We start from the raw sequence: 15,808 nt of genomic DNA, 5'->3' as shown, positions 1-15,808 counted from the left end.
TTTTCTGGATATCTTTCTCCTTTTCTGGATATCTTTCTCCTTCTCCCTGTATAGCTCCTCCTGTATACCTTTCTCTCCTGATTTAGAAATCTAGATTTTTTTTTTCACTGTTCTAGAAGTGATTTTCTATTTTCAGCTTGTACACGTTGTTCTTGATTTGGGTATAAAATTTCTCAACTCATAGTAATGACAACAGAAGTGTCATAGAATCATAGAATTTTAGGGGTTGGAATGGAGCTCAGAGCTCACCCAGCCCCAAGCCCTGCCCTGGGCAGGGACACCTCCCAGCAGAGCAGGTTGCTCAAGGCTCATCCAACCTGGCTGTGAACACTGCCAGGGTTGGGGCAGCCACAGCCTCCCTGGGCAACCCATGCAGAATGTTAATATGTCCATGTCCTTTCTTCACAGCTGTAACCTGCCCCAGCATAGAGACTCTACTCTCAGAACATGTTGTCTGGAGACTGATTTCTGGCTCACTGAATGAATATGGAGCTCAAGTCATGCTCAGCTGCAGTCCTGGGTATTATTTATTGGGTCGGAGGCTCATACAGTGCAGGACTAATGGAACCTGGAGTGTAGGCAATGAAAGGCCAAGCTGTAAGGGTAAGGAACATACTTGTTTACAAAACATCCTATGCTTTTTAAAACATAGGTTATATTTTATGGAGTCTTTAATATACTATTTTCCTATAAGTAAGGAAATGGGAAACTTTCATGAACTTGAAATTGGTTTATTCCAACTCTTTATATGCTATGTACAATGTGTTTCATACAGGAGTCAGTGAAGTAGCACAGGAGATGAGTCTGTATTTATTCAACTAGATAGTGCTAAGAATTTAGAAAAGATTAGGAAATAATGTTATTACTTTAGAAGATTCCAGATTAGAGTTAGATTAGGTGATGATATTGCTTTGACCTCTTGGGTGAAGCATAAAAACTGTACTGTTGAAGGAACATAGATATGAGCTCTTAGAATGTCTTCATACAAAAGTGCCATAATTTACATCAGTCCTGAGTTTGGCTGTTTAAAGTTTTAGAGAACCTTAATATTCTTGGCTGGATCATACAGTTGCCAAGTGTTTTAATGTCAAAGTCTTAATAAATCCCTCCAAAACTTCATTTTTGCTTCTCCTATGTGTTGTTTAGTTTGGTTGCAGAGAGCATTTGGCACATCAGCTAGTTCTGCTACCCTAGAACTAGGCCACAGAACTAGATAGATAAACCCAAGATGTTCCTGGTTGAAGATACCTTAGTTAATTTATAAGAAAGGTACAGTATTTTGCCCTCTGATAGAGAACTGACCAGGAATTTATAGCAAACATTATCCCCCAAGAGATATTCAGTAATATTTCCATTGGATGTAGGTCATTAAGATCCAGGAACAGACTGTAGAGCATTTAGAGGAGTTCACTTTCTCTGCCATTCACATGCTAAGGTTAGATTGTATAAATATAGTTTCTAGCTGTTAATATTTCTGAAGGAGTTGGAAAGCTAATGGAAACAACAATGATGAGGTGTTTAGATGTATTTATCAATATCTAATTTTCAATAGTATCTCTAAAGGCATGGGAAAAAAATCAAATTAAAGGGGGTCTGGATTAAGAGAGACCTAAGTAGTCAGTTTATTTTTGTAAGACTATACTGAACAGATGCCTAACAAATTATGAGCTAGCTCATTATTCATCCAGTTTAGTTATTTTTAACTGGAATCACTGTAATTAAAAAGGAATAAAGCATTTGTAATATGTTTAGAACAGTTCATTCTATTGCCTTTTGGGAAAAGAGTAATTTTTTGACATAAGTATAATTATTGTTCAGCATTAGCATTAGAAATGTTAGACTAATCCACAAATGCCATTGATGTGAGTTGATTGTGGTCAGAAGGAGTCTACCTTATCTCTGGAAACCTCATGTGCATGAGAAACTGTGGTCACACATGTTCTGATCATGAGTGGGTTAACTGCATCGTGACAGGTACATGATTTTTCCAACTTCTACACAATTCCATGTTGGTTTCTCTAGTGAACCTCTGAAAATGTAGCAGAATGTGACCTTGAGGTTTTTTCAGACAGGGTGTTTAGTCTTTGAAAGGAGCCCCATGATTTATGCTGCCATACTATAAAGTACACTGGAAGCTCCTGGAGGCATTGATCTTGATATTATTGATAGATGTTTCTAGAAACAGAAGACAGAATGGCCTTAATTAGGTTAGATCTTGAGACATCCTTAAAAGCTGTTTCATCCCGTGGTGCCTGTAGTAGAGTGAGTTGCAGCTGATGCTGCAGAAGGTTTCTGTGTTAGTGGGTCAAGTCTAGCCTTAAGCTAAACCAGATTTCTCATCCTAGCACTATATATGGGATAGGATTATGCATAGTAGTGGAAAATAAGACAAAAGACAGTTCACAGCCATTCAGAGTACTCCATTTTAACAGGATATATAATGTCTTTAAACAGACACAACACTTGCAATGGCCAGGGAAAGTGTATTTGAGATATTAGAGTATGTGCATCTAGAATTCCCTTGTTTCAGAACTAGAAATGCAGATTGGGGTTAAGCTGCTGTCAAGATATGAAGAGATCCTAATGAATTTTCAGATTTAGAACGTGTTGCCAAATTAGACACAATTTGAAGCCTTTTCTTAAGAAATTGCATTCCTTTCTGTGATGTACAACTCTATTTCTTCCTGTTCCAGTTACTTGTTACGAAAAGGTGAGGTGATGTATTGTCTTCCATCCTAAAACAAAGGATGAAAAACAATTTCTTATTTCAGTGTGTTCTGTTATTTGTTTTTCTTCCTAGTCATCTCCTGTGGTGGTCTTCCATCTCCACCAAATGGAAACAAGATTGGGACCTTAACAGTGTATGGAGCCACTGCAATATTCACCTGTAACACAGGATACACACTGGTTGGCTCCCATGTGAGGGAATGCTTGGCAAATGGTCTCTGGAGTGGGACTGAAACCCAGTGCTTAGGTAAGAAAAAACAACCACAACAGCAAACTGATTTCTTTGTTTTGTTTTGTCTGAAGGAAACTGGAATTCAGCTCTTACCAAGCACCAACTCTTTGCCTTATGAAGGAAACTGGAATTCAGCTCTTACCCAGCACCAACTCTTTGTCTTCAGTATGGAAATATTTTGTACTGCGTAAGATTTAATGCTGTTCCCTTAGCATATGTCTCTTGAGTAGAAATTAGATGATATTTTATGTTGTTCTAATGCTTTTCAAGCCAGCAGGTTTTTAGGTGGCTCAAACAATTGCACATAGTCACAGCATTTTTCTTAGTAGAGCAGGGAATGTGCTGAAACTAAGTCGGAAGATAAGCTTCAGTTCAGGAGTATTCCTGGTGCATTCCAGCCCCAAAGGAGCAGTCAACAGACTGATTTCAGTCAAGGGAAATCAAGGGAAGCAGACAAGAGGCAGCCAAAAGTACAGCAAACCCAACACCCTTCCAAAGCCTGAGATTTATATAGTTTGGACCTTAAGTTCTCACTCCAACTCTTTTCTCTTCACGTCCACTCAAAGGTTTACACTCCTAATATAGACACAAGAAGAAGGTTCTCTCTATGAGTAACCTTTGAGGCTCAGCAGTGGGTTTATTCTTGACTGTGGACAGTATATTTCTTTCTGGGATCTGTTATTTGTTTCTTCTGCCCTGGTTTTGTAGATTTTCTCCTTGCCTTATAGCTGAATGCACTCAGCTGCTCTTGGGAATGGAACAATCTCTCCTTTCTTCTCCAGAGTTCAACCTCACTAAAAACACCATTCTTCTCTGCTGCCTCACCATGTCATTTTAGCACAGGACTCTTGCAGGAACTGTTTGTCTTATGCTGCTTCCCAATTCTGTTTCTAGAAGCTTTGGTGGACTTTGATTCCTATTTGTCTGATTGCAGTGTTGATTTCAACCCTATGCTTAGAACTGTTAAATGCAGGAATCTACCCCACTATAAAAAAAAATCACATTTACAGCTGGCAGGTTGTTAATCACTGCTTAGTCTTTGCTCTTCCAAAATCAGGCAAGATGTACAGTGCCAAAAATCCTGCACAGCTTTGAGAGTGAAAGTCTGAATCTGAGTTACACATGCATCCAGCAGGAGGTTGTATTTCTGCTACTAAATCCCTTCCTGCCACTGTTACATCTCTCACATCAGGTGTATTCACACCATGTACTTTAGACACCTAATTTAGATGCAATTTAGAGTACAATCTAAGGCCCTAAATTCCCACCAAGGTCAATGGAACTATGCAGTCTCCTCCAGAGAGCAATTCAGGCAAAGCCAATCTTAAATTCTAAAGCTTCATGATGTGAGTGCTGCTACTTGTGCATTCCTAAATTTCAAGGACAACATGCCCCAAATTTATTTCAGAGGTGCCTTTAGGATGTACCTGAAACCTGTGAAAATCAGGAGGCAAACACCCAGGGAGCTCTGAATGAGCCTTTCCATTTCAAAGGAATGATAATGAGCCAGAGATGTTTTTTTTTTTACCTACACTGTACCTGCATGGATGCAATTCAGGACAGCCATAGGTGAAAATAGGTATCACTCTATGTTACCCTCTGGTCTGTGGAGAATCAGTTTATGATTTCAGGCCACATGAGTACACTAATTTCAGTAGGGTCATAGTATCATAGAATTTAAGGGGTTGGAATGGATCTTAGGGATCTTCCAGCCCCAACCCCTGCCCTGGGCAGGGACACCTCCCAGCAGAGCAGGTTGCTCAAGGCTCATCCAACCTGGCTGTGAACACTGCCAGGGTTGGGGCAGCCACAGCCTCCCTGGGCAACATTTTAATTCACACTTTCCTGAGGAGAAAGGCAACATTACTAAGATGCTTCACCTTAAAAGAACTAAAACTATCATCTCTAGTTTGACACCTCAAAACTTGCCCTGCACAGTACAAGAATTGACTCTAATCTATTGTTTATTGAAAGAAAGGTAGAAATTTTGTGTCCCCCTCAGCACTCTTGCAAATGTTGGCAAGGCTTGCCAGTCTCTGTTTTTGATGGGTCGTTCTTTCATTGCAGCTGGTCACTGTGGTTCTCCTGACCCAATTGTCAATGGCCATATCAGTGGAGATGGGTTCAGCTATCGTGACACTGTAGTGTACCAGTGCAATCCTGGCTTTCGACTCGTGGGCACCTCTGTCAGGATTTGCCTGCAAGATCACAAATGGTCTGGACAAACTCCTGTTTGTGTCCGTAAGTATCATTCATTTTTCCCTGAATTATTTACTGTCTTAAACAGAGTTGAACATTCACCTGTGGATGGAATGTTCCAAGGTGTTTTGAATGAGGTGCTCGGGTCAACTATTTATTAGGCCTGTTTTCAATGCCAAGGGTCACTTTGATCCAGTTTCTAGCTAGCACAGCCTGATTAACTATACTCAGTAATTTCTGATTTCTGTTGGTCCAAAACCTTGATGACATAGGGATTGAAGTGGGTTGGGCAGTAGGTTGAACTGTGTAACTTAATCTACCAGTTTTTTTTCTCCAGGCATAATTGTTATGTCAGGTGTGGGTTTACTGAGCCTCTCCACTGGTTTTTTCACTAGGAATAAAAAATCCCTTTGTATATTTTCAGTGTTTGGGGGACAAAGCTGGAACACTGTTCACCTGTGCAGTTTGGATGGTCACTGTCCATTTTTCCAAGTTGGCCTACCAGTGCCAGCCCAGGCATGCTTGGATTATACTCCATCTACTAGAAATGATGTAACTTTTTTATACCCTTTAATAGGATTTTTTTTTTGCTCTTAAGTCACGTCTTCTTGAAGATCCCATAATTAATTGCTAGAATTGCTGAGTCTTTTCTACTCTACTTCCTTCTTCATTTGCATGGCAAGTTTTCTGACATTTTCTGAACCATCAGCCATTTAACCAGTCAAGTCCAATTTCTCTGTTTTTTTTTTCTATTTTGCTGTTTTATTATGTAGTTGAATTGGTTTTCTTTTTCATTTCATTTTTATTAAAGGTCCCTGGTTTTTTTGCAACTTGTGTTATTTTTAATGGAGCATTTCTATCAATTATTTCAATGTGCTTTTTGAAGATATCTGGAATTCAGACAGAAGAATTTTCATCCACACAGTGACTGAGATGATCAGTTTTCCTGTTTAGTTCATGTTAGTATCCTTGGTTCATTTCTGAGAAGATACATTACTGATAAGTCATTAGATTTCAAAATGTTCAGTATTTTCTTTCTTAGTGGTAAAAGGAAAATTTCTACCTGTACACAGCTGCAGGAAATAGCTGCCAAGTGTCATTGTCCTTTTAAAATCCTATTTATATCTTCAAGTGATTTATATTCATCAAAGGAGAAATGTCAGCAGCCAGAATTTTTACTTTTACTGGATTCATTTCACCGTGCAGGGAATAAAATCCCTTCAAAAGGAAGAGGCAGAGCTGGGGGATGGGGAGGGGAAGGGGTTGCTGTGTGGAGGCTGTTTCCTCCTAAATGGATGTTTTCATTAGTGTTATGAGGAGAAGATCTGGCATCAATTTTTGTCATTACAAGTTGCCTAATGTTTTCTCTTACAACATGTTTTATTTTGCTTAGAATCCTGCCAGACTATAGAGCTGTAGGAGATGGTTTTGTTTCTTGTGAGCATCCAAACTTCACAAGAGAACCAAAAGAAAGGGATAAACCTGTGTATAGGGTATTTATCTGAGTATGATGAACATCACTAGCACAAAGCTGGAAAGTTCTGTTTGTGCCTGTGTGTATATATATTCTGATTTAATATTGCCAGTATCTCTGCTTTTCTATATTTTTCTATATTTTAATATCTTGTCATGTGCAAAACTTCAGCTTGACCATAATCAGCTTATTTTATAGGTTTTATTTGAGCACAAACACACATAATACACGTAACGTGAAAGATTTACTCCCAACAGTGATTCCTCTCTTGTCATAAGAAAATCAGATTCATGAAGAACCCAAGAATCACTACTTCAGCAAATCCATGCAAAACCTTTGGAACAGGAATGCTTCAGAACTCCAGAATGCTCTGAAGTAATGCATCAAATTCAATTTCTTTGGCCCTGCTACATTTATAAGCTTGCAGGGAATAAAATGTTTTATATGTGTTTGCAGGTTCTAAAAGTTTTCTTGAAAAATTAAGATTTTTTTTTTTTCCCCTGGGAGTTAAGAACTCGGAATAAATACAGCCTATATTTTTTTTCTTAAATTTCTCGTGTAAATCTCAAAGGCAAATTCATAAGGAAAAAAAAAAACAACAAAAGACTGCCAACCTACAAATGATTCCACGGATCACTTACCTTTCACTTTGAGGTTAGCCTGCCTGTTTTTCTTCTAACAGCAATCACCTGTGGACACCCTGGGAATCCAGCTCATGGGGTGACTAATGGAAGCGAGTTCAATTTGAATGATGTTGTCAATTTTACTTGCAACACTGGGTACTTACTGCAGGGAGCTAACCGAGCTCAGTGCCGAAGCAATGGGCAGTGGAGTAGCCCTTTGCCCAACTGCAGAGGTAAGAAACCTTTTCTTCCATTCTTTGTTCCCCATGTCCAGTTGGCACCAGTCACTAGTGGTGCTCCCCAGGGTCAGTGTTAGGTCTAGTGCTCTTTAATATCTTTGTTGATGATTTGTATGAGGGGATTGAGTGCACCATCACCAAGTTTGCAGATGACACAAAGCTGGGGGGAGTGTGGATCTGCTGGAAGGCAGGAGGGATCTGCAGAGGGACCTGGACAGGCTGGAGAGATGGGCTGAGTCCAAGGGGATGAGGTTTAACAAGGCCAAGTGCTGGTCCTGCACTTTGGCCATCCCAATGCCATGCAGAGCTCCAGGCTGGGACAGAGTGGCTGGAGAGCACCAGGAGAAAGGGACCTGGGAGTGTGGAGAGACAGGAGCTGAGCAGGAGCCAGCAGTGTGCTCAGGGGGGCAAGAAGGCCAATGGCATCCTGGGCTGGAGCAGGAACAGTGTGCTCAGCAGGACCAGTGCAGCTAGAGATTATTTTCCTTCCTCCTGGAAAAGCTGCAGTTGACAGCAGAGTCAGAGATTTACAGTGGACAATGGAGTCTAGTTATCTCCTGGGACAACTGCTGCAACTAGAGGTTTGCATGGACAGTGGATTTTCCCTTCCTTGCAGTCTAGAGATCCATGGTGTGCACTGGAGTCCTTGGGAAAGTTGCTGCAGTTAGAGGTTTATGGTGGTTTGTTGTTTCCTGTGGTTCCAGTCCAGCTATAGCTAGAGGTATAAGGAGAATTTCCTAGTTTTGCTTCTCCTTCTGCAAGCTCAGGAAGATTTGAGGCAAACAACCAGGCCCTTGCCACACAACAAGCTGCCAAAGCCAGGCAAGGTCAAAACAAACATTTCTTAGAGGTCCTTTACAACAGGAGGTGAATCATGTGAGATATACTGAAATATCTCAAAAGCCTGGAAAAAAATGATTGAGATACTGTATATCCTTCAGTGCTCTTCTTGGGAAGGCTCCAGAAAAAAGAGTATTTTTATGGCTCTTACTTCAGATGTTGTTCCTGGTCAAACTGAAAACTGGAATTGTTTGGGCTTATTTATAAATTTGACTAACAGTGCTAATTTCCAAACATGTAAACCAAAAAGGAACTGGTCTAGGAGGAACTTGATGATTTTTCCTGCTATGGAACATACAAATATACAGAACATAAAAATTTCTCCAGACACACAGAGGCTTGTAAAGTTTTCTTGGGTATTTTCTTTCACTGGAAAACTGTTAATTCAGTGTGAGTGCAATGCTTTCTGTTCTTTGTCTTTAATGAGCTCAAGGTAATTGCAGCCAGGGAAGGAACAAACATCAGGACTAAAAATCATGGAATAAGAAGTTAACTTCAGCTGTTGTACCTTGATTATCTCCACCTGTTGGTTTATTAAAAATCTTATTGCATTACAATGGTTGTGCCTAAGAATAATAATCATCTTTGGTGATTACCTCATCATATTGTTTCAGAGATAGCTGATGCAATTTCAAGCTCAGTGTGTGTGGAATTAGATCTTTCACTCTAATTAAAACAATAAAGAGATGGCAATTCCCTCAGTCACCACCCTCAGAATTTATTCAAGGGAGTTAACTGGCGTAGCAATATAATTATTGGAACAGAGAAACAGGAATTGGCAAACAGTTTCTTTTTAGGCTCAAGTGTTGTTTGCTTCCCTTTTATACTGTTTTGCTTTGCTAGACTTTAGTGAACAAACTCCTCTGTCGCTTCTGTGAGGTGTTTAAGTAAGGTTTTATTTCTTGGAAAAAAAGTATGAACATAGAATTAGGACCCTTACAGTTAATGCAACATTATTTAGGGCTGGACTTGATGATCTTTGAGGTCTTTTCCAATCCTGTAGATTCTATGATTCTATGATTATTTCAGTTGTCTCTTGACTCTACTTTCATTGTCCTTTTTAATTTACCACAGGAATTTGAGTTAATCCAGGCCAATATATGGTCTGAAATCTTGTTTTAAAATTTATATTTAATTCTCTTGGTATATTTAGCAGTTTGTAAGGATGTGCAATAATTTTTTTCTGGACTGTTGAGGTCACTGATTTGTGAGATAGGACATTTTCATCTCCACAAGGACCATTTTTACCTGTATTTATTTGAAGAAGAATAGGTCAAATAGTCAGTTTCCTTGCCCTGAAACTGGAATTAAATGACATGATAAAAATTCCAATACCCAAATCTCTGTTCTCCTCCCCAAACCTGCCTGGGCAGGACTTGATGCATCCTGAACGTGCTACCGCAGAACAAACTATGAAAGTATTAAATGCTCAACCAAGTATCTTCATGTGGGATTTTTTTTTCCATTAGCAGCTTGGAACTCCTTTCCATTTTGTCTTTGGAAGCACAGAAAGCCAATCTCCATGCTTTCTACTTTTCATACTCACTGTTACCCAGTAAAATGAGAACTGAATCAGACTCTCATCAGGGCTCTGCACTCCTGATTGCACTGCAGGTCATTTTTCCAGATATTATGCTTGCAGTAAGATCTGCTGTAATAACAACCACACTTCTAGAATGCATTTGCAAGAAGCAGATTTTCTTGCTCAGATTTCTTTGCTTTGGCACTGGATAGACTGACTTATCTCTTGGTGCCTGTATGAAGGCAGAGTCATATTCATAATCAGTATTAGGAAAAGTCTATAGCTTTGCTGCTGTTCCCTTCAGAATTAATTGCATCTCCCTAAAAGTGCAAGGTCCTACATCTGAGCCATGGCAATCCCAGGCACAGCTCCAGGTTGGGTGGGGAAGGGATTGAAACCAGCAGTGAGGAGAGAGACTTGGGAGTGACAGTGGGTGAGAAGCTCAGCATGAGCTGCAGTGTGAGCTCAGCCCAGAAACCAATGGAATCCTGCTGGATTTATTGATGGAAACCAATAAAATAAGAGAGACCAGCAAAAACTAATGCCCAGGAAGTTCCACCTGAACACGAGGAAGAACTTCTTTGCTGTGCAGTCCCTGAGCACTGAACAGATTGCCCAGAGAGGTCGTGGATTCTCCTCACTGCAGATATTCCAGACCCCTCTGGACACAACCCTGAGCCATGAGCTCTGGGCTGGCCCTGCTGGAGTAGGAGGTGGGACCAGTGACCCACTGTGGTCCCTTCCAACCTAACTCATTCTGGGATTCTGTGAAATACTTCATGATATGCCCCCAGAGTTTGTCCTACTCTGACAAAAGTTACCATGTCGCTACTGCTTGTACATAGATGCCCCCAAAGGACTTTACATACAGACAACACATGTAGAGAAAAATAACCGGTAAGCACTTCATCAATCTGATCAATCTGCTATTCTAATACCTGGAAAAAAACTGGGAAGTTATTGTTCTTGCATATTGTTGAGGTCAGATATTAGGAAGAAAATTTTTTGCAGAGAGAGTGCTCAGGCATTGGGATGTGCTGCCCAGGGAGGTGGTGGATTCCCCATCCCTGGAGGTTTTCAAGCTGAGACTGGATGTGGCACTTAGTGCCATGGGCTAGTGACCACGGGAGGGTTGGACTTGATGATCTTGGAGGTCTCTTCCAACCTGGTTGATTCTATGATTCTATGACTTTGCCTGAGAAAGAATGAGTCCAAAATTTTAGTAATAATCAATGCAGTGCTTTCTTTCTTTATATAGACAGCATTTTTTAGAGCTTGGCATAAAGTCAGAGTGAATTTTCTCCTCTTTATTCCCTCTGAGTGTCAGTCCCTATACATGTTCTAGATACTGACATTGATGCAATACTTTTCAAATAAAAAAGTTTCCAAACACTTTTGATCAGATATGGAAGTTTATAAAAGAAAGTTAACATTGTTTTTGTCAAGAAGAAGAGAAAAAGGAGAGAGAGTGAGAATAAGAAATGAAATCCTGTGGATGATGTACTTTTTGATGATCACTCAACTTTTTTAACAGAAAACTGCCCTAAAGGGCTCTGACGTGGCCTTTTCACTTCTTTGTCCTCAAGGGTTTGAATCAACTCCATGTGAGACTCCAAAGTTTTCAGGGCAGGCTTGAAGGATTCTGCAGCTTTTCTCAACAGACTACATTGAGCCTGCCAGAATTCATTTCCCATGAAAGCCTTGACAGGTGTCATTGAGAGAAAGCAATCTCTGTCTGCTCTCCCTGGGAGTTACACCGGAGTCCCCAGGGTGAGAGGCAATCAGGGAACATCCTGCCTTAGCTCTCTATGCTGGCCAACTCCAATTCTTTCCTAAAGTCCTCCTTGCTGCAGCTCTTCTTAGCAACAATACACTTGTGGAGAGATTTAAAAGTCAATGAAGGCACTGCAGGCATAATGTGGTTTGCTCCTTAGCTTGAGGGAGAGAATTCTCCTGCATAGTCGTTTGATAAAGCTTCATGTATGATGCAAGGATTTGGTTGCACAGAGCACATGTTTAAATTATGCATTCAGTGACTAGTCTGTATTTTATTCATCACTGAGTTGTCTAAACAGATGCTGCTGGTGCAGGAATGAGGGAACATTGTATCACACAGGCAAATTGATCCTGCGCAATATATTGCTTGAATATTCCATATTTCTGGTCTGCATGGAGAAAGAAGTTTTTCTCTTCTCCCTATTGACTTTCCAAGACAGTTGAGTTAGAATTGCTTTTGGGTAGCTTCAGGGCAGCATTTCTTCATGAAACAAAATGCTTTTTACTTAATTTCTAATCCTGACTTTCCAGATGCTAATTAGACACACTCAGCCATTAAACCAAAGTTCTCATTTCAAGCAGTTATATTTGATTTTGTTTCATTTGGATAATCTCAGCTTCACTAAAAAAAAAGGGACAGCTCTTGTGAATGCTTGTTAAAAATTATACCAAGGGAAAGGCTTGAGTAATCCACAGGATGGGGAGAAGTTTTGCTAATAGCTTTATCCATGGATGTGCAAAAACTTGGATAAATGTGAGAATTTTGCAATATGCATCAGATTATTCTCCTGTTTCAATAGACTGTTCTGATATGAATTGGAATAAGTTGGACTATTAAATTCAGTGTTCTGTTTCAACTAAGCTAGTACATATTTGGGTGCAGTAGTAATGATTTTCACTAAAATGCAGTGAAAAAAACCTTTTTTTGAGCAAATTCTAACATATCATTTGACTGTTTATTTTACTGCTGTTCACTTCAGGGTGTTTTTATCTGTGCAGTATTCCACAACTTCTCACTACAAATAAGCATTCCATATTATAGTTAAGGAAATAGCACTTTCTGATATTCTGGAGTTCTCACAACTCTCAGATGAAGTTTCCATGTGACTGATAGTCCATGAAGCCATGACAGGTTGGTTGCTCTTCTGCTCTGGAAAGCTTTTTTCTTTTTTTATAGGTTTCTGCCTGTAGATTTCTACTAACCTCCCCATCCAACAAAGAGAGTATCAGAACTTCTGCTGTATTTGTGTCCCTCATTCAGAACTTCAGGCACTGCACTGCTCTTCTCACCAGAGCACCCTATCTTGGAGGCTCTGTGTGAACACAGCAAGTGCTGCTCTCCATGGCAAAGCACTTGTAGAATATATATTCTGTCTTCATGTAGACTCTCATGAAAACATAGCAATGATGGTTTTTAAATGAGGCTCAGATAAGGTCTAGAACACATGTCATATGAGGAAGGGCTGAGGGTTTGTTTAGCCTGGAGAAGAGGCTCAGGGGTGACCTCCTGGCTCTCTGCAACCTCTGCCAGGGCTGGAGAGAGGTGTGGGATGTGTGTCCTGCCAGGGCTGAGGGAGAGGAGAGAGGGAATGGCCTTGAGCTGAGCCAGGGCAGAGTCAGATTGGGGGTGAGGAGAAATGTTTCCCCTGTTGTGGTGTTCAGCACTGGGATATTGCCCAGGGAGGTGGTGCAGTCACCATCCCTGGAGGTGTTTCAGAGGTGTCTGATGTGGCACTGCAGGATCTGGGTTAGGGTTTGGGGGTTCCAGCAGTGACAGGTTAATGGTTGGACTTGATGATCTTAGGGGTCTCTATGATTCTAAGTAGATTTTTATATAGTTTAACATATCAGTCTTAATATGTCCTGTACTCTTGAGTAATCTTTGTCATGCTCTTTTTTGTATAAAGATGATAATGGTATTATCTGTACTAGTACTACACAAATAATGATAGCAGGAGTAATAGTAGCATTAAAAATGAATGAGCCATTACTAGATTTAGCACTAGATTTTAGTAAACCACAGTTTAACTAGAGTAAACTAGATGGTTCTAGGATTCTATATCAAATGGACCACAGTCATGAGCTCCGAGTAAACAAAAATCATTGTTACACTTAGACATTGCTATTATGCACAAGTGATGATGAACATCATTTCTCTTCCAGTGGTGAACTGCTCTGATCCTGGATTTGTGGAAAACGCGATTCGACATGGGCAGCAGAATTATCCTGAAAGCTTCAAGTATGGAACAAGTGTGGCATATCATTGCAAGAAGGGCTTTTACCTGCTGGGCTCCTCTGCACTGACCTGTAAAGCCAATGGCTTATGGGATAGGTCACTACCAAAGTGTTTGTGTAAGTATTTATTCAGCTGGATGAGCATCAAGGAGTGGTGCAAGATCTGCAAACATGATAGACAGAAAAAAAATTGTAGGAAGGAAGGAAAGAAAGAAAATTTGACTTTAGGATCAACGTATTTTTCCCTGTTATGGTGTTCAGGCACTGGGATCAATTCCAGTGGTGCAGTCACCATCCCTGGAGGTGTTTCAGAGGTGTCTGATGTGGCCCTGGAGGATCTGGGTTAGGGTTTAGGGGTTCCAGCAGTGACAGGTTAATGGTTGGACTGGATGGCCTTAGAGATCTCCTCCAACCTTGATAATTCCATGATTCTATATTGCAAATTCTACTTCTCAGTAAGAAAACTTTCAGACAAGAGACAATGCAATTTGCCATTATTATAAATGTATTTTTAATACATTGAAAAATGAACTATTATTTAAAATGCCAGAAAGTTAACATTAATTTCATCTTTTGATGAATTGTTAAGCTACCTGAAAACAGTTAGGGAAATTTAGGATGATTATTTATATGCTATAATCTTGATAGATATTCTAAGACCATTAATACCTGTATCAGACTTTTTTTTCCCAGAGTTACTGAAGAATGTGAGGGTAAATCTGTGAAATGTTGTGTAGAAACAACTTCATCCTTCCTCTGCCACTTTTTCCTCAGAGGGGGAGAAAATCTTCTGCTGCTTCCTATCATCAATTCAGTGAGCTGCAGAGGTTTAAAAAATTATAGTTTGGCTGACTTTAATTTCCATTGAGATATTTCTCTTCTCTGATCACTATTAATTTGCTGACATGAGTTCTGAATTCCCATGCAATGATAGGAAATAACAAAGGAAATCAAAGGATACTTTCATTTGAAACACATCAGACTATTTAAATGGTTTTGCTTGACTAAGATGATTTATTTTAGGAATTTATACTCATAAGCCAGAGCAATAAATGTAACTAGATTAATGAATTTATTTCTTTGTTGTTCTACTATGTGTTTAACTTCTGCATAACCCAAGCAGTTTTTGTTTTGATTTCTCACACAATCTGTACTTTTGTTGTGGTTTAACCCCAGCAGCAGCCAAGCCCCACACAGGCACTCACTGGCCCCAGTGGGATGGGGAGAGAACCAGGAGTATCTTCAGAGTGAAGAGATCCTCCTTCTGCAAGGGGCAGGAGAGGATGGGGAATGCAAACCACCTGGAATAGCTATCCATCTTTCCACACCCAGTGATTTGGAATTTCATAGCATTTACAGGACTTTCTGCTTTTAGTCAGAGCCAAAGAGAGTCAGAATTATCCAGCCCTTCAGAACAGGAATTCCTGACCTTGCTCTGGGGATTATTGATTGACATCACAGGAACTTTCAAATGAGCCTGGGAGGTGTCTCCATTCCTCAGTCACCTCCTGGATTAATTGCTGCTAATTTGCTGCTGATGAACTGAAACACCTTCTGAATCCTGGTTATCACCAGGACAGAGTTAAAGCTCTGTGGAATGAGTCTGAATCCTGGTTATCACCAGGACAGATTTAAAGCTCTGTGGAATGAATAGGGCTCTTTGGGAGAGAGAAATGCTTATCTATTCACAGATTAAGTCACTCAGAATCTTTTCAAGTGCTGTAAGAGATGTGATTTTCAAAAGTTGTCAGTGCTAATCTTTTTGTCAAGTGTAAGATTGATTTTAGTCTAGAGGAAAAGTGCTTGGAAAGGCAGGAAGATAAATTTTGAACCCAAAGTGGACAGTTAGCCATGAACAATTTTAGTTCAGGAGTGAACAAACAGAAACACATATGCAAGGAAATAACTATGTGTGTCATTGCTGAGAAATGCATGCTGTTT

At 40.1% G+C, this 15,808-nt stretch overlaps 1 protein-coding gene across 1 annotated transcript in view; it reads left to right on the top strand.

Moving 5' to 3' along the window:
* The window catches only part of LOC103805601 (CUB and sushi domain-containing protein 1-like), a gene marked incomplete at both ends in the record, with an annotated part of 20,073 nt that overhangs the window by 2,995 nt on the left and 1,270 nt on the right, over positions 1-15,808 (top strand). Inside the window, 5 exons of the mRNA XM_009078257.1 lie at positions 409-603; positions 2,801-2,974; positions 5,027-5,200; positions 7,315-7,488; positions 13,796-13,984. Of these exons, the coding sequence (XP_009076505.1) occupies positions 409-603; positions 2,801-2,974; positions 5,027-5,200; positions 7,315-7,488; positions 13,796-13,984 (906 nt within the window). The remainder of the gene's footprint in view (positions 1-408; positions 604-2,800; positions 2,975-5,026; positions 5,201-7,314; positions 7,489-13,795; positions 13,985-15,808) is intronic.

Source organism: Acanthisitta chloris, unplaced genomic scaffold (genome assembly GCF_000695815.1).
Source record: "Acanthisitta chloris isolate BGI_N310 unplaced genomic scaffold, ASM69581v1 scaffold2497, whole genome shotgun sequence".
Classification (NCBI taxonomy): domain Eukaryota; kingdom Metazoa; phylum Chordata; class Aves; order Passeriformes; family Acanthisittidae; genus Acanthisitta; species Acanthisitta chloris.
Note: the sequence above shows the minus strand (reverse complement) of the source record. Positions and strands in the feature narration are given on the sequence as shown.